General features: G+C 45.0%; 1 protein-coding gene across 25 annotated transcripts in view; it reads left to right on the top strand.

The window, feature by feature from the left end:
- Window positions 1-18247, top strand: part of msi2b (musashi RNA-binding protein 2b) — a 621405-nt gene that overhangs the window by 321566 nt on the left and 281592 nt on the right. For all 25 annotated transcript variants that reach the window (XM_073053228.1, XM_073053231.1, XM_073053230.1 and 22 more), the window contains exon 7: window positions 11962-12010. In XM_073053228.1, the coding sequence (XP_072909329.1) occupies window positions 11962-12010 (49 nt within the window). The remainder of the gene's footprint in view (window positions 1-11961; window positions 12011-18247) is intronic.

Here is an 18247-nt window from a genome sequence, read left to right as displayed (position 1 = left end):
GTTGTGCGTTCAGAGATACTCCTCGGCACACCTCTGTTGTTATCATTTGAGTTTCTGTCATCTTCCTGACAGCTTGAACCAATCTTGCCATGCTCCTCTGACCTCTCTCATTGACAAGGCACTTTCACCCACAGAGCTTCCACTCACTGGATGTTTTTTTTTTGTTTTTTGTTTTGCGCCATTCTTTGTAAACTTTTGAGACTGTTGTGCCTGAAAATCCCAGGAGATCAGCAGTTTCTGAGATACTCAAACCACCCCATCTGGCACCAGCAGCTAAGGTCACTTAGATCACATTTCTCCCCCATTCTGATGTTTGATCTGAATAACGACGGAGGCTCTTGACCATGTTTTCATGCTTTTATGCATTGAGTTGCTGCCACGTGGTCAGTTGGTTAGATATTTGCATTAACGAGCAGGCGTACAGGTGAGTCATTGAGTGTATGTGTCAAATTTCACGTTACACACAGCCACTCGGCCCATATGGTTCATGCCAGTGTCCGTGCCTTTATGAGCCACCCCAGCCCAGCGCGATAGCCTTCTCTCCTGCGTTTGTCGGTATCGATGCTTTACGTTGCAGTTGTTCCCCTGAACCCAACTTCGAAGTTCAAGCCACTCGGCAATCTTCCATGGAATTTCCATAAGACATAGGAGCAGAATTAGGCCATCAAGTCTGCTGCATCATGGTTGGCTTATTATCCCTCTCAATCCCATGTTTGTACCCTACTGATCAAGAGCCTCTCAACCTCGGCTTTAAATATACCCAATGACTTGGCCTCCACAGCCATCTGTGGGATTGAATCCTACCGACTCACCACACTCTGGCTAAGCTAAATACATTCTTCCTCACCTCTGTTCTAAAGGGGCGTCCTTGTATTCTGAGGCTGTGCCCTCTGGCCATAGACTCTCCTCCTCTTAAAAGTATCCACTCTACTTAGGCCTTTAAATAGGTTTCAGTGAGATCCTCCCACCTCCCCCATTCTTCTAAACTCCATCGAGAACAGGCCCAGAGCCATCAAACACTCCTCATATGTTAACCCATTCCGCTGGACCCTCTCCAATGCCAGCCGTTCTTTTTTAGATATGGGACCCAAAACTGGTTGCAATACCCCAAATGTGCTCTGACCAATGCCTTACAGAGCCTCAACATTACATCCTTGCTTTTATTTAACAGTCCTCTCGGAGCTCCTTGTGGATTTTTGTATGCTCTGATGCACATTTATGCCCCTGCTTCTGATCTAATCTCTCTTGTGAGTGGAAACTCTCTCCTCTACCTCAGCCGGCCCTCTTGGGATTTTAAAGGACTCATCTGTTGTATTATTCTTTGCTAAGTGTTCTATGTTAAAAATCTTTGCTGTACCTCTAATGTTTTATGTAACGTTGAGTCCCAGAAATGTGAGATTTTCTAGGCGGCTAATCTATATTGTAGGTGTGATGTATCATAGCCAATGTGTGTTCACGTCCTGAGTCTGGACATTGAGGGCTTTAGAGTAGCCACTGATTCCTCTTGAAATCGGGTTAATTACTCAGTGAGCTCCCACCTTCAGCCTCCTCCCATCACCTTCTCCGAGACCACCGCCTATTCACGTAAACAGAGGGTTGTGCAAGGGTGCCTCATGGACTTCTCTCTGATCCTATTGCCCCCTCGGATGGGCAGTGGCAGTAGACAAGTGGAAAAGAGAGGTGGTGAAGGAGGGAGAGAGAAGATTGAACATAGAACAGTACAGGCCCTTCGGCCCATGGCATTGTGCTGACCATTTAACCTTCTCCAAGATCAATCTAACCCTTCCCTCTCACACACAGTCCATTTTTCTTTTAGCCATGCTCCAAACTAGGGGTATAATGTACCTGCCTCTATAATCAGCCCTGGCATTGTGTTCTGTGCACTTGCCACTCTCTGTGTAATAAAACTACCTCTGACTTCTGCCCCCATACTTTCCTCCAGTCACCTTAAAATTATGCCCCCTGGTACTAGCCATTGATGCCCTGGGAAAGAGGCGCTGGCTGTCCACACAATCTACGCCTCTTGTCATCTTATCTGTCAAGTCGCCTCTCATGCTCCTTTACTCAGAAGAGAATGGCTTGCTCAGCCTTTCCTCATAAGACCTGCTCTCTAATCCAGGCAGTAAATTTCCTCTGCACCCTCTCTGAAGCTTGCATCCTTCCTATAATGAGGCGACCAGACCAGAACACAATATTACCCATTGTGGTCTAGCCAGAGTTTTTATAGAGCTGCAACATTACCTCATGGTTTCTTGAACAGAGTCCCCTGACTAATGAAGACCAACATACCGTGCACCTTTTTGACCACCCTATCGAGGGGTCAGTCGAGTTGGAAGTTAGGCTGGGGCTGCTGTGGGTGTGAGTCATTGATGTGGTGGTCACTCTGTAACAGGTGACCTTGCAGACTACCCCTGTGCCTGCTGGTCCTTGGCAACACTTCAGGCAGTGAGCGGGTCAGCTTTATTTTCACAGGCTTGATTGGGTCCAATTGATGAGAGTTCTATTGAGGTCAGGCAATTACTGCTGGGACGCACGCAGTCATTAAAACATTTAGTCACATCTTTCATCAGCAGAGACGCGAGGACTTTGAGAGGCGGTGGGCTGGAAACAATGGCATTTATTTGAGGTTGGGGGAACTTGCGTGAAATGTTAACCCTCTGCTGCACACAGCATTAGGCTGGAAAGAGAGATAATTTCTCTCTCATGGAAAAAGACGTTAAGTTATTGAGCAGAATGAATGATCAGCAGCCAAGCTCCAAATCCAACCCTGAGTGAACGAACAAAAGTGGACAGGACTGCCCCCATCCTTTCCTGTCCTGTAATGCTGCATCAAGCCAGATTTTCATCGTTCAACATTCGCAAAATGCTGGATGATCTCAGCAGTTCAGTCAGCATCTGTGGAGGGAAGCACTCTCCTGACGAAGGGTCTCGGCTTGAAATGTCAACTAATCATTCCTCTCCATAGATGTTGACTGACTTGCTGAGTTCCTCCAGCGTCTTGTGTGTGTTGCTCAAGATTTCCAACATCTACTGAATCTCAGAGTTGTCTTCAGTATGTTCTTCCTTCATTTCCCCTATCAAATTCCCACTTCTGCTTTCTCCCTTGTTTGTTCTTTATGTGCCGTGTTGCATGACGTGGGCGATCGTGGTCTTTTCATGACCATGAGTGTTCTTGGCAAATTATTCTACAAGAGGTGGTTTGCCGTTACTGCCTTCTGGGCAGTGTCTTTACAAGACGGGTGACCCCAGCCGTTATCAATACTCCTAAGATATTGTCTGCCTGGCATCAGTGGTCATCGTATAACCAGGACTTAATCACATGACCCTGATTGGGGTTGCGGCGGGGTGGGGGAAGCAGGTGCAACACCTTGCCCAGTGGTGACCTGGAGACTAGCGGAGGGAAGGGAGTGCCTTACACCTCCTTTGGTAGAGATGTATCTCCACTCTAGTGACCTTTCTAATGGAAGGTCTTTATTCCATTTTTCCTTGTGGATTTATTAGTGACTATTTCGTATATTCTCGGCAACAATCCCTTCAAATTGAAATCAGTTTACACTACAGTCTTCCCCAATGTGTAAGAGAGCCTCTGCCTCCACACTCTTTTCTAATGGTTGTAATTTTTCATCCATTTTCTGCTCCCACTAGTGTTTTTTTTTACAATATTTATTTACAGATACAGCACAGTTACAGACCCTTCTGGCCCAACAAACCCAAGCCTCCCAATTAACCCACCAACCCATACGCCTTTGAAATGTGGGAGGAAGGCGGTCCACCTGGTGGAAACCCATGTGGTCACAGGGAGAACGTGCAAACTCCTTACAGGACTGCTGCGGGAATTGAACCCGGGTCACTTTTGCTGTAGAAGCGTTAAACTAACCGCTATACTGCTGTGCCGTCCCTAACGTGAGGCCAGAGCTCTGCACATCGGTAGAAGTATTTTGTCTGACTTTGATAATGTAGCAGGAGGTCAGTAAGGGAACTGGGCAATATCACCATCGTGCAGTAAAATAGGTTGAAGTGCGTTGCCGGTGATAAGTGGAGCTTAGCCCTGCATTTAACCCTCCTGCACCCAACATGGAAACGTAATTCTGTTACTGCCTTGTATCCGAGGTATTTTGACTCTAGATTCAGTTTAGTTTGCTGTTGATGCTGAGGGTGTTCTACGAGTCTGTGGTGGCCAGTGCTATCATGTTTGCTGTTGTGTGCTGGGGCAGCAGGCTGAGGGTAGCAGACACCACCAGAATCAACAAACTCATTCGTAAGGCCAGTGATGTTGTGGGGGTGGAACTGGACTCTCTGACGGTGGTGTCTGAAAAGAGGATGCTGTCCAAGTTGCATGCCATCTTGGACAATGACTCCCATCCATTCCATAATGTACTGGTTAGGCACAGGAGTACATTCAGCCAGAGACTCATTCCACCGAGATGCAACACTGAGTGTCATAGGAAGTCATTCCTACCTGTGGCCATCAAACTTTACAACTCCTCCCTCGGAGTGTCAGACACCCTGAGCCAATAGGCTGGTCCTGGACTTATTTCCACTGGGCATAATTTACCTATTATTATTTAATTATTTATGGTTTTATATTGCTGTAGTTTTACACTATTCTTGGTTGGTGCGGCTGTAACGAAACTCAATTTCCCTCGGGATCAATAAAGTATGTCTGTCTGTCTGTTTATTGTCCAATACACTAGGGTGCAATGAAATTTCTTGCTCACGTGAAGATCACAGGGTTAACAATACATGTAGAAATCATAAATACAGCAACCCACACACAACAACATAATGATGCATCGTAGTGCAAGCTGAACTTGTGTAAAAGGAAAGGCTAATGTGACAATAATGGTTTGTGGGGTCATGACGCAGTCTAGAATTTCAGAAGATTTTAAGTGGAGCATTTATCCATAATGCAGGTTGGTAGGGAAGGCAAATGCAATCCAATGTTAGGATTAGAGGCTTAGAATATAAAAGCAAGGATGTAATGCTGACATTTTATAAGGCATTGGTCAGACCACAGAGAATTGTGAGCTTTTTTAGAAAAGTTGTGTTGGCGTTAGAAAAGGTCCTGAGCAGGCTCATGAGAATGATTCGGGAATGAAAGGGTTAAAATATGAGGCTTGTTTGATGTTGCTAGGCTTGCAGTCACTGGAGAATGAGGGAGGACCTCGTTGAAACCTATCAAATATTGAAAGGCCCAGTGGGGGAGTCTAGGACCAGAAGGCACAACCTCAGAGTAGAGGGGTATCCATTTAGAACAGGGATGAGGAGGAATTTCTTTAGCCAGAGGGTGGTGAATCTGTGGAATTCATTGCTACGGAAGGGTGTGGAGGCCAAGTCATTAGGTGCATCTAGAGCAGAGATTGATAGGTTCTTGATTAGTCAGGGTGTCAAAGATGACGGAGAGAAGGCAGGAAAATAGGGGTTGCAAGGGATGCTAAATCAGCCATGATCAAATGGGCTGAATGGCCTAATTCTACACTATGTCTTATGATCTTATGGGTGGTTTATCTCCACTGCTATTTCTATTAAAGCTCTGGCTGTACATCATCAGGTTCTAAGAATTTATCAGATTTCAGCTCACCACGTTCTCAGATGTGTAAGGAGTTTGTAGGTTTTCTCCTTGACCACATGGGTTTCCTCCGGTTGCTCCGGTTTCCTCCCACAGTCCTAAGACTTATCATTTGGTAGGTCATTGTAAATTGTTCCGTGGATAGGCTATGGTTAAATTGGAAGTTGCTGAGCAGCGCGGCTCAGAAGTTGCTCCAGTTTCTTCCCACGTTCCAAAAACATTTGGGTTAGGATTAGTGAGTTGCAGGCGTTCTATGTTAGATCCGGAAGCGTGGCGACACTTAAGGGTTGCCCAGCGCAATCCTTGCTAATTTGACTTGACACAAAAGGCGCATTGCACTGTAAGTTTCGATGTGTGAGTGACAAATAGACCTAATCTCCTTTAAACTTCTTCTGTATGTACCAATAGAAGCTCTTAATGAATTCTTAATTCTCTCACGTATTTTATTTTCCCTTCTATTGTTTTCAATGTTTGGGTTATTTGCTAAATTCTAAAATGCTTACATTACTGTTTCTCTGCAGGCAACTTTATAAGCCTTTTTGTTAGATTTAATAATAATAATTCAGTAATTTTTCTGATGATTCATGGTTGGACCATGTCTTCTGTTGTGTTGTTTTGCCTTGAAGGATATTTGCTGCAAATCATTATTCCTTATAAATCCAAAGAATATTTCTTGCAAATATTCTTTATGCGTTGGCTAGAGCTTATCCACTCTCATGACTTTTGAGGTAGGGTGTCAGGACACTGTCTGGATTAGACGAAATGTGCTACGACGAGAGGTTGGACAAACTTGGGCTGTTTTCTCTGGAGTGGTGGAGGCTGAAGGGAGAACTGATAGAAGTTCAATAAGATTATCAGAGGCATTGATAGAGTAGACTGGGGGGGTGGGGGGGGTCCCATCCTGGGGTCCATGGACCCCTTGCTCAATGGCATTGGTTCGTGGCATAAAAATGGTTGGAACCCCTCAAGTAGACAGACAATATCTTTGTCCCAGGGTTGAAATGTCTAGTAGCAGAGGGCTTGCATTTAAAGTGAGAGGGGTTAATTTCAAAGGAGATGTGAGAGGCTAGTTTTTTTATACAGAGAGTGGTGGGTGCTTGGAGTGTATTGCCCTGGTTGGTGGTAAAGGCAGATACATTAATCAGAATCAAGATCAGGTTTAATGTCACTGGCAAATGTCATGAATTTTCTTGTTATGCTGCAGCAGTTCTTTGCAATACATACTAATGAAAACTATAAATTGCAGTAAGAAATATATATACATATTTAATTTAAAAGTTAAATTGAGTAAGTAATGCAAATAGAGAAAAAAAGTAGTGAGGTAGTGTTCATGGGTTCAATGTCCATTCAGATTGTCCATGCAGAGAGGAAGAAGCTATTCCTGAATCATTGAGTGTTTGTCTTCAGTCTCCTGTACCTCCTTCCTGATTGTAGCAATGAGTGATGGGTTGATGGGGATCCGTAATGATGGACGCTGCCTTTCTGAGGCACCGCACCTTGAAGATGTCCTGGATGCTGGGGATTCTGAAGGAGATGACTGAGTTTGCAACTATCTTCAGTTTATTTCAGTCCTGTGCAGAAGCCCCCCCCCCCCCCCCCCTCCATACCAGACAGTGATGCAGCCAGTTCGAATGCTTCCCATGGTACATCTGTAGAAATTTCTGAGTGTGTCTGGTGACATTCCAAATCTCCTCAAAATGCAAATGAAATATAGCCACTGTCGTGCCTTCCTTATAACTGCATCGATACGTTAGGTCCAGGATACACCCTCAGAGATGTTGACACCTAGAAACTTGAAATTGCTCACTCTTTCCACTTCCAATCCCGCGATGAGGACAGGTGTGTGTTCCCTCATCTTACCCTTCCTGAAGTGAACCATCAATTCTTTGGTCTTACTGACGTTAAATGCAGGGCTGTTGCTGCAACACTACTTAACAGGCTGATCTATCTCGCTCTTGTACACCTTAAAGACTTTTAAGAGATGTTTAGATAGGCATTTGAATGTGAGGAAAATGGAGAGATATTGACATTGTGTAGGTATAAGGGATTAGTTTAGTTGGCCATTTGATTACTAATTTAATTGGTACAGCACAACATTGTGGGCTGAAGGGCCTGTTCCTGTGCTGTACTGTTCTATGTAGTGAATGCAGTGGGTGAGGTAGGTAGCACACACAGCCAATGACAGTGTACTGGTAATGGAGGGACAGCATGTTTAATAAGTTAGGAGGAAGGGTGGCCAGTCACCGGAACTACTCTGTTTTGGATGGTGTTGAACTTCCTGAGTGTTGTCCACACAAGTGGAAAGAGTATTCAGTAATCTTCTTACTTATGCTGTGAAGACAGTGGTCAGACTTTGGGGTGTTTATCACTCGCAGCAAGGCACTTTTTCTCTAACCTACTTTGTAGCTACAGCATTTATTTGGCTGGTCTGGTTGAATTTCTCACCAGTGGTGGCCTGTGTCATAGTAGGGAGCATGGAATTGTCTTTGAATGAGAAGAGTATTTGTCAGACTGCCCTTTATTGGAGGTAGGCTGGGAAACACACACAAAGTGGGAAAATATTATTTACCACCCTTTAGCCAGTTCAGATTCAGATTGATTTAGCACATGTACATTGAAACGTACAGCAAAGTGCATCGTCTGCTTTAACAACGAACGCTCTCACGGATGTGCTGGGGCAGCTCACAAGTGTTGCCACATGTTGGTAGCGTAGTGGTCAGCACAACGCTTTACAGTACAGGTGATCCGGGTTCAACTCCCGCCACTGCCTGTGAGGAGTTTGTACGTTCTCCCCGTGACCATGTGGGTTTCCTCCGGGCTGCAAGCAGTCAAAGTGCTACGCCTCCCTCACCTCCACTCTGATCCTCAAACAGTCATTACAGGTGAGGAAACACTTCACCTGCAAATCTGCTGGGGTTGTCTATTGCATCCAGAGCTCCTGATGTGGCCTCCTCGACAATGGTGAGACCCGTTGTGAATTGGGGGACCGTTTTGTCGAGCACCTCTGCTCCATCCACCTGAAGCAGACTATCCGAGTGGCCAAGCACTTTAATTCTGATTCCCATTCCCGTTCCAACGGTGTTGGTCCATGGCCTCCTCTTGTGCCACAGTGAGGCACTCTCAGCCTGGAGGAGCAGCAACTGAAATTCTCTCTGGGTAGCCTCCCACTTGATGGCATAAATATAGACCTTCCAGTAAAAAAAACCTTCCCCTCCTCTCTTCTTCTGTTCCCCACTCTAGCCTCTTACCTCTTCCCACCTGCCTATCATCAGGTGCCCCTTCACTTTTCCTTTCTGCTGTGGTCCACTTTCCTCTCCTATCAGATTCCTTCCTCTCCAGCCCTTTACCTTTCCCCGCTCACTCAAATCTTCTAGCTATCCTCCTCCTCCCCCACCTTTTTATTCTGGTGCCTTCCCCCTTCCTTTCCGATCCTGAAGAAGAGCCTAGGCCCGAAAACATTGACTGTACGCTCATTTCCGTGGATGCTGCCTGACCAGCTGAGTTCCCCAGCATTTTGTGTGTATTACATTAAGTAAGCCTATTACTGAATGCTGAATGGGAGAAAGATTTAATTAAAATGGATTTTTGATCCCATCAGATCAAACATCAGATTCTTCAATGAATGTGAAAGGTGCAAGAACAACATTAATAGAAGGTCAGGGAAGTTTCTCCCCAGTATCATGGGGATATATTTCTCTCTAAATGAATCAACAACACCAAGGCAGGTAATCTGCTCATTATCATCTTCCTGTTTATGGGCACTTCCTGCATATCGCCTATATTATATCACATTAACGTACTTCCATGCCTGTGAAGCACATTTCCACATCTGTTTAAGTGTGTCTGATCAAACTGTTATGGTGGAGACAGCTGCCGCTTTCTCCATTAGCGAAAGTGCTGGGGAACTGCTCTCTTAAATGGACAGCGCGCTCCGTCTAGGCAAGCTCCGAAAGGTGTCTGGAGACGCTGCGATGGGAGGACGATGCAGACGCAGACAGACACGCTTGGGCTGCAGGTGTGCGCCTGGGATTAAGCACTTGGCAATCCATTATTGCCCAAGTCGGTCAACAGTGAGATGCAGTGTTTTCAGATAAAATAAGATCCAGGTTGCAAACCACTGAAGTGAAAAGAAATTGAGTTGTTATTTCACACTGAAGCTCACAGTAAGAATTGGACTTTCTTTTTGCATCAAGAAGCATCCAGTGTCATTTTATATAAGAGTCCGGTAGCTGCACAATAGTCGGATTTGTTGCGTGTTATTTAACACTGCTCTCCATCCCCTCCAGAGAATTTCCCCTCCATGTCCAGGGGTCTTGTTTCCTATCATGCTTGGATATGATGGGTGACCTTTGCCCTCAGCTCTGAGTTGGCCAGTCCTCATTTGTGTGAGTGTGATCCAAGTCTTTCTTTCCCAAAGAGTGAGCTGGATAGTGATCAGAATAATCGCACCACCTTCACACTATGTTGTCTTCACCCAGAATGTGCCCTCAATTGAGATCCCATCTTGAGATACACCAAGGGTCAAGCTTTCGGCACCTTCCTATCCCATTTCAAGTTCAAGTTCAGTTATCGTTCAACCATACTATACAATAATACCCTTGAATACAGCCAAATGAAACAGTATTACTCCGGGGCCAAGGTGCAAAACACAGAGCCAGCTGTCATACATGGCACAAGGCACATACAACATATGTAAGATAGCAGCAAACATACAGACACGCAAAAAAAAATTATTTAGCCTGAAAGACGTTCTACAGATTGATGCGATTGCTGGCAAGCACAAGCCTTCAGCAATCTGAAGATGAATGCATGTACGAACGTAATCCATCTTGTCTTGCACTGAGCGAACACTGGAGGGCAGCACAGATGGGAGGGCCCAGCCCCCAGTCTAGCATGGACGCCATGCCACAGCTCCTCCCGCGTTTCCTCTCCCGGGCGGCTGCAACAGGTGAGCCCACGGCATGAAGTCTAGTTTGTGCTACAGCTGAGGCCACGCAGCCCCCTTGCCATCAGTCTCAACCATACACCAGTGAACCGGGCTTGCAGTGCTGTGCGTTACCAATGTCTGATGGGGCCTTGTGATCACAAGACAATCTGTCGCTGTTAGGCTGCACACCACCTTTGCACAACGACTCCCAGCGCCTTTCTACAGCAGGCAAGAACACGGTCCACACCAAGTCCAGCTCCTCCAGCTACCCCACTATCAGCAACTCACTGATGGGGGTAGACCCAATGCACCACAGTGTCTTTTCAATTGTAAAAAAAAAAGACAAAAACTCCTTGGGTTAGTGGAGAGGTCGTTGCATCCAGGCATTGTGCCATCTTACCAGAGGAGTTTGATTGCATGTTGTCATACATTCCCTTCAATTCCCATTGGTCAGACTAGAATCCTTCAGAAGAGGCGGGACAGTCTTGAGAAGATTATACCAAATCACATCAAGGTTCTGATGCTGTCTCAATTGGGTCAAATAGTTATATTAATTAAACCCTATGTATGGGAGGTTTGGTTGTTACATTTAACACTTGTAAGTGTATTTTTTTTAGTGCAAAAAAAAAAGACCAAGAAATAGTGATATGCTGTGTTCATTGTCTGTTCAGAAGTCTGATGGTTGTGGGGAAGAAACTGTTATTGAAATGTTGAGTGTGTGTCTTCAGGCTCCCAATTCTTCCCCTCTGAAGAGGGTATATCCTGTGTGTTGGGGAGTATTTAATGATGGATACTGCCTTTTTGGGGCACCGCCTTTCAAAGATGTGTTCGATGCTGTGGAGGCTGGTGCCCATGATGGAACTGACTAGTCTACAGTCCTCTGCAGCTTTTTCCAATCCTGTGCAGTGGCCTCTCCATACCAGGCAGTCATGCAACCAATCAGAATGCTCTCCTCAGTATATCTATAGAAATTTGTGAGAGTCTTCGGTGACCAACCACATTTCCTGCTATAGCCATTGGCATGCCTTGTTCAAAAGGTCCAGGATAGATCTTCAGAGATGTTGACACTCAGGAACTGAAACTGCTCACCCTTCCCACTGCTGACACCTCGGTGGGGACTGATGTGTGTCCTCTTCACTTCCCTTTCTTGAAATCCAGTATTCCTTGGTCTTAATGATGTTGAGTGCAAGGCTATTGTTGCTGCAACACCACTCAACCAGCTGATCTATCTCACTCCTGTACTCCTCCTCAACATCTTCCTTTTGTCCAAAGTTTTGCGCCTGTAGTCCCAATCCTTGAAACATCTGTTATTAGAAGCATCGCCCTAGGTAACTCCACCAGTCATGATTTTGCATACCTCGTGAGATCTTCTCTCAGCCTCCTTTGTTCCAAAGATTGCTTTGAGGTTTTGCCTTACTGATCTTTCTAAGAGTTGATTTAACCTGAACTCCTTTATGTATTGCAGGTAGAGGATGCCATGCTGATGTTTGATAAGACAACAAACAGGCATAGAGGTAAGAGAGATCTTCAGCATATCCCTTGGCTAATGTGAGCCCATACACACTTGTGCACTACAGAGGGGTTGGGCATCTGCATTCTTCAACCTTATGGGGTGACAGCCAATTTTGATATGAACTATTTTTGGTGCCAAGATAACAGGGCAGTAGCGATATCCCATCCCACACACACTGTATACCTGACACTAACTCAGTTCTTACTGAATTGAAGAGATACGGCAAGTGGATCAGGAGGACCGAGAGTCGGTGGCGCATGTTTGTACAGAAATAGCTTGGGTGCCCACTGGAGAAGCCAGGCAGTCACCAAGTGGCGGGTTCAAGCCAGCCTCATGTCAGTACGGAACTGCCACCTCATAATACCATTCAAATAATCTTATATTAACACCATCTGACATTCCGATAAGGGATGTCTTCCATATTCTTGCTCATCAGAGGGAGTTTTGGAGCTATCACAATGAAGGTGCTAAATATCACGAGAACGCGGATCCAGATTTGGTGATATTGATGTTAATGTGGGCTTCCACCTTTCAATTTGTTTTGTATTGTCTGTCTGATGCAATTATGCACAGATTCATGGGCTGACTGCTACCTCCTGCAAAGTACCATTCAGTAATATTATTTGTATTAGTCTATTATTGTCATGAATACCAGGATACAGCGGAAAACTTTTGTTTGGATGCCATCCAGGCTGACCCACCGTAGCTGCAGTTATGTTTTGTACGTAAGTTTCCTGTGGTGGTTGAGTCTTGGACCAGAGGGCACAGCCTCAGAATAGAAGAGCAACAGAGATAAGGAGGAATATATTTAGACAGAGGATGATGAATCCGAGGAATTCATTGCCACAGAAGGCTGTGCAGGCTGGGTATGTTTAAAGTGGAGGTTCACAGGTTCTTGATTAGTAAGAGTGTCACAGGGGAGAAGGCAGGAGAATGAGGTTTAGAGTGATTGTAAATCGGCCATGATGGAATGACAGATCAGACTTGATGGGCCGATTCTATCTTGTGTCTTATGGTCTTGTTGAGGTGCTGAAAGGGAGAACAGAGTGCGGATCAGAACACTCAAAAGGCTGGAGGAACTCAGCAGGTCAGGCATCATCCAAAGAAAGAAATGGGAGTTTCGGGCCGAGACCTTCCATCAGGAGTGGAAAGGAAGGGGGCAGAGGTCAGCTTGAGAAGGTGGGGGAAGGGGCAGCTGATTGGTGAAGCCAGGTGAGGGGGAATGAGGTGAGGATGTTGCATTCACAGCACAAGTGTAAAAGTTAAAAGTGCAAGGGACCCTGATGTTCAGGTGGTCAGCATTTCATTGTGATAAAAATCTAAAGATTAACCTTATTTGTCACATGTACATCAAGGTATACAGCGAAATGTGTCCTTTGTGTCAAATCAAAGCAGCAAAAGTTGTGCTGTGCAGCCCACAACTGTTGTCATGCTTCCGACCCCGACATATCATGTGCACAACTCGCTAACCCTGACCCAAACTTCTTCACTCTGTGGGAGGAAACCAGAGCACCCCGAGGCTGGACAGTGTTACTTACTTTATCAGTTCTGAGTTGAGGTGAGTAAAGTGTTGGTGGGGGTCTTTGACAGATGCTGCTTTCTCGTGGCAACACCCCTTGTAAACATGCTCAGTTGTGGGGAGGGCTTTGCCTGGTGTGTGCTGGTACAGAGCGTTCGTTATGCTGGTGTACCTCTGGGTGGTGTTTATCACAGTCACCACTCCTTTGCCAGGCAGCTCCTCCAGTCTGCTGTTGACAGAGACTAGACAGCTCCCATTGCTAGTAGACCTCCAGTGCCAGAGCTTGCCGTGAGCATCTGCAAAAATGTGACATCAAAATTGTGACAGGAACTATGAGTGGTATTTGGAGCCACATTTGTAAAATACTTTAATTTGCCCTACTTGCTTCTAAAATGGTTCTCCAAGGAGTCAGCAAAAGGAACAGCATGTTAGAGAGCAGGACTGACATCTCAGCTGATTGAAATGTAGATTAGAGATTGTTTTGCATTGAAACAATATCATTTATTTTTAGAATATGTTTTTGATAGGATAAAAGCGGAGTAGACTGAAATAATTTTGATCTCCCTTTTACAAAGGAAAGCCTGACTTTAAGCACAGGCTGTAATCAGCACACTGTTATTAAATATGGTTTATGCAGAGGCTTTGAACAGTCAGGAGTGTATGTTAGCAGTAACAGACATGCAGAACCGTGCATCCAGGTGGAATTTGTGTCATACAGCATGGAAGTATGTTCTTTGGCCTGACTGCTTCATGTCGACCAAGACGCCCATCTAAGCTGCATCAATTTGCTCATGTTTGGCCCATAATCCTCTGAACCTTTCCCATCCATATAGCTGTCCAAAGTTCTTTTAAAAGTTGTTATTGCACCTGCCTCATCAACTTCCTCTGGCAGTTCATTCCATATATGGACCACCCTCTGGATGAAAAAGTCCAAGGTGTTCCCTTGTCCCTTGCTAGCTTTCCTATGTCCTTCCTGGCTACCTTGTAACTCTTTAGAGCCCTGTCTGGTCCTTGCTTCCCAAAACTTAAGTATGCTTCTTTCTTGCTCTTGGCTAGATGTTCTGCTTCTCTTGCCTTCCTTCACCCTACCAGCCGATCCCTGAATCAATGGAACCCCCTGCAAGTGCTCCCTAAATTCCATTTATTTATTTATTGAAATACAGCGTGTAATAGGCCCATCCGGCCCTTTGAGCCGCGCTGTCTGGCAATCTCCTGATTTAACCCTAGCCTAATCATGGGACAATTAACCTACTGACCGGTACGTCTTTCGACTGTGGGAGGAAACCCATGTGGTCATGGAGAGAATGTACAAACACCTTACAGGCAGCGGCGGGAATTGAACCTGGGTCGCTGGTATTGTAAAGCGTTGTGCTGACCACTATGCTACTGTGCCACCCTACATTTCCACAGTTCCATGAGTACTTCTGTTTCCATTTTACACATACAAATTCCTGCCTAATAGCATCATAATTTGCCCTCCCCCAATTAAACATTTTCCAACGCCATCTGCTCCTATCCCTGTCTAAGGTAACGCTAAAGGTCAGGGAGTTGTGGTCACTGTCTCTGAAATGCTCACCCACAGAGAGATCTCGTAGATTGGAGATATTTGGCTGCATAGATGCATCTAGAGAGTAACTAGATCAGGATAAGCATAAGGAGGGGTAAAGACCAGATAGATTGAGGTGAAGTAGGGTTGGACAAGGCTTGGAGCAGAAAAGCTAGTAGAGACCTGTAGGGCCAAGTGGCCAGTTTGTGATCAGCACATTCTGTGCAACTCAGTGCTGACATTGGTCACTTAAGGGCGGAATATGTGTGAGTCGATTGATCTGTGTGAGGCCTATGACGGAGAACAGCACGCTTACAAACCAGGACTGACACCACGGATGATCTAAATGTAGATGAGCAATTGTTTTGCATTTAAATAATAAAAGTTTATTTTTAGATAGTAAGGCATCTCAGGAGGAAGGAATTGGCAGAAATCATTTTAATATATCTGGCAAAAACACTCGCTTTCAACATGCTGTGAAGATTATAATAGATTCATTCTTTTAAACATAAATGAAAATGTACTTTATTGCTATTGAATATAAAGATACAAATTAAATAGAGCAATGGCCCCAGAAGATTCAGAGCCGTTTCTGTCAAATTGCATGTTTGCTGAAATGTTCGCCTGCCATTATTCACTGCTTCAGAACAGATTTCTCGCAGCTAAATTTAGACTTGCTCCCTCTTTGTCTGTTTAAAAGTTATCTCTTATTTGTGGTGTATCTCTGCCCTCCAAACAGAACCTTACATTTCAAAGTGAGTGCTCTGAAGTTTCTGTGTCGAGTTTCCTTTGGTGTTAGACGGTTTTCTCTTGAAGGTATAATTGCTGTCTGTTTTTATTGACGTATAGGCCCTTCCAATCCTTCGAGCCACGGCTCCCAGCAACCCCCTATGTAACCCTAGCATAAGCATGGGGCAATTTACAATGACCAAGCAACTGGTACGAATTTGGAATGCGGGAGGAAACCCGAGTGGCCTGTACTGCAAAGCGTTGCGCGTACCATTTGCACTACCGTGCTGGCCCTGCCACCACTGGTCATCCCCTGTGGACAGTAGTGGTCCAGAGCTACTCTGCACGCTCTGACACACGTGCTTTCTTGTGGCACCCCTTTCCCAGTCTGGGCAGCATAACAGCCTTCTTCCATTCCCCTCGCCCTCAGCTCTCTGTATCCCCGGTATATAAACTACTTGCTCAAAGAGGAAGGCCATGCAAGCTTCAGTCCTTGGTTTTACAAGCACATTGTTGTTACCTTATTGGAACCATAAACCTATAAGGATGCGCCAGTGTGCATTCGCATCATGATAGGGGTACTTAATGTGGGTAAGTTAATAAGTAAGTACAAAGGTCATTAAAAAAGGTTGGAGTAGGTTAAAAAGTCAGCACAACACCTTGGGCTGAAGGGCCTGTACTGTGTTGTATTGTTCGATGTTCTACCGTCCTGACCCCAAAGCTTTGGAACAGAGATGAGGAGGAACTTCTTTAGCCAGAGAGCGGTGAATCTGTGGAATTCATTGCCACGACCAGCTGTGGAGGCCAAGTCATTGGGTATATTTAGTGCGGAGGTTGATAGATTCTTGATTAGTCGGGATGTCACAGGTTACAAAGAGAATGGTGTTGAGAGGGTTAATAAATCAGCCATGATTGAATGGCAGAGCAGACTCGATGGGACGAATGGCCTAATACTGCTTCTATGTCCTATGGTCTGACTTTCTTGTTAGGGGCAACCATGATAAAATGTATTGACACTTTAGGGGAAAAATACTTTTCTAATCCAGGTACACCTTCAGGGAAAGAACGTGTGGCTCTTATCCTCTGAGACAGACTGCAGTAATATGCAGTAATATGGTTCTCATATGTGAATGATCAAATTAAATGTAACCATCCCAGATCTTCAGTGCCCTGGGACACAATAAAATCACAGAACTAATTCAGAGCAAAGGGAAGCACAACTCTGTTGACAGAAGCAGGGAATTTTCTAATGACCTTTGTTACTGCCCCAGTATCTGTGTTTATATCGTGCTTGCGAATCCAACTGGGCCAGTTAAAGACAACATACAGTAGTGGCTGTGCCCCTAGTCTCACTTCAAAGTCAAAGTCAGGTTTATTGTCATGTACACAAGTACATATATGCAACGAAAATCTTGCAGTAACATTGCCACATTGCCTCATATAAACAGCATTCACAAGAAAAACATAAATTATACCCGATTTTTAGAAGAAAGAACACAATTCGAGCAAAAAAGGTCCATTTTAGTAAATAGTGATCGAGGTAGTCAGAGTTGGAGTGAGTGCAATTGTGCCAGTCAGTTCAAAAACCGAATGGTTGAAGAGAAGTAGCTGTTTGTGAACCTGTAAATTCAAGAATCAACACTGCAAATTGTGGATTGGATTACTTTAATTCTGATTTTACCCTGTACAGTTTGGCGCGTGCTGTGAGATAACGATTCTGGAAATGATTCCTAAGCCATCTAGACCTTTTCCCTTATTGCCTGCCAATTATATTTGACTCAGCAGGATTAGGCAGGTGAATAGGCTGGCCACAAGAGCAGTACCCTGGAAATAACTTTTCCCAGGCTGGAAGTGGTAAATACAAGGGGGGCATAATTATAAAGTGATTGGAAGTTAGGAGGGATGTCAGAAGCTCATTTCTAACCTGTTATTATATGTGCTGTATGTGATATATATTAATGTGTAAAATGCTGAGGCACATCTATATAGCTAGGGTGCCTAAGACTTTTGCACAGTATTGTAGTAATTTTATGTATTGCACTGTTCTATTTCTGGGAAAAAATACAAATGTCATGACATATATGAGTGATGATAAACCTGATTCTGATATGGGTCTCTATTGTGGACTGAGAGTGGGAAGGGGGCAGGGAGAGGGGAATCATGGTTGAGAAAAGGGGAGGGAACGGGAAGCATCAGAGAGACATTCTGTAATGATCACTACACCAATTGTTTAGAATCAACTGACTTAGGCTGAGTCTGTCTGAACCCCCCCACCACCCCAGTACTCCTTCTCTACCACCTGTCCCAAACCCCTCCCACGGTGCTCCACCCTCACCATTCCCGACATCCTTTGCTGCCGCCAGATTTTAAAACTCGCTCTCCGCTCCACATGAACAAATACTAATATGTGTGTGTGTGCGCGCGCACCAAGGACTTTTGCACAG

This window comes from Hemitrygon akajei, chromosome 8, assembly GCF_048418815.1.
Source record: "Hemitrygon akajei chromosome 8, sHemAka1.3, whole genome shotgun sequence".
Classification (NCBI taxonomy): Eukaryota; Metazoa; Chordata; class Chondrichthyes; order Myliobatiformes; family Dasyatidae; genus Hemitrygon; species Hemitrygon akajei.
The sequence above is the reverse complement of the archived record's forward strand: the minus strand, read 5'-3'. Positions and strand labels throughout refer to the sequence as shown.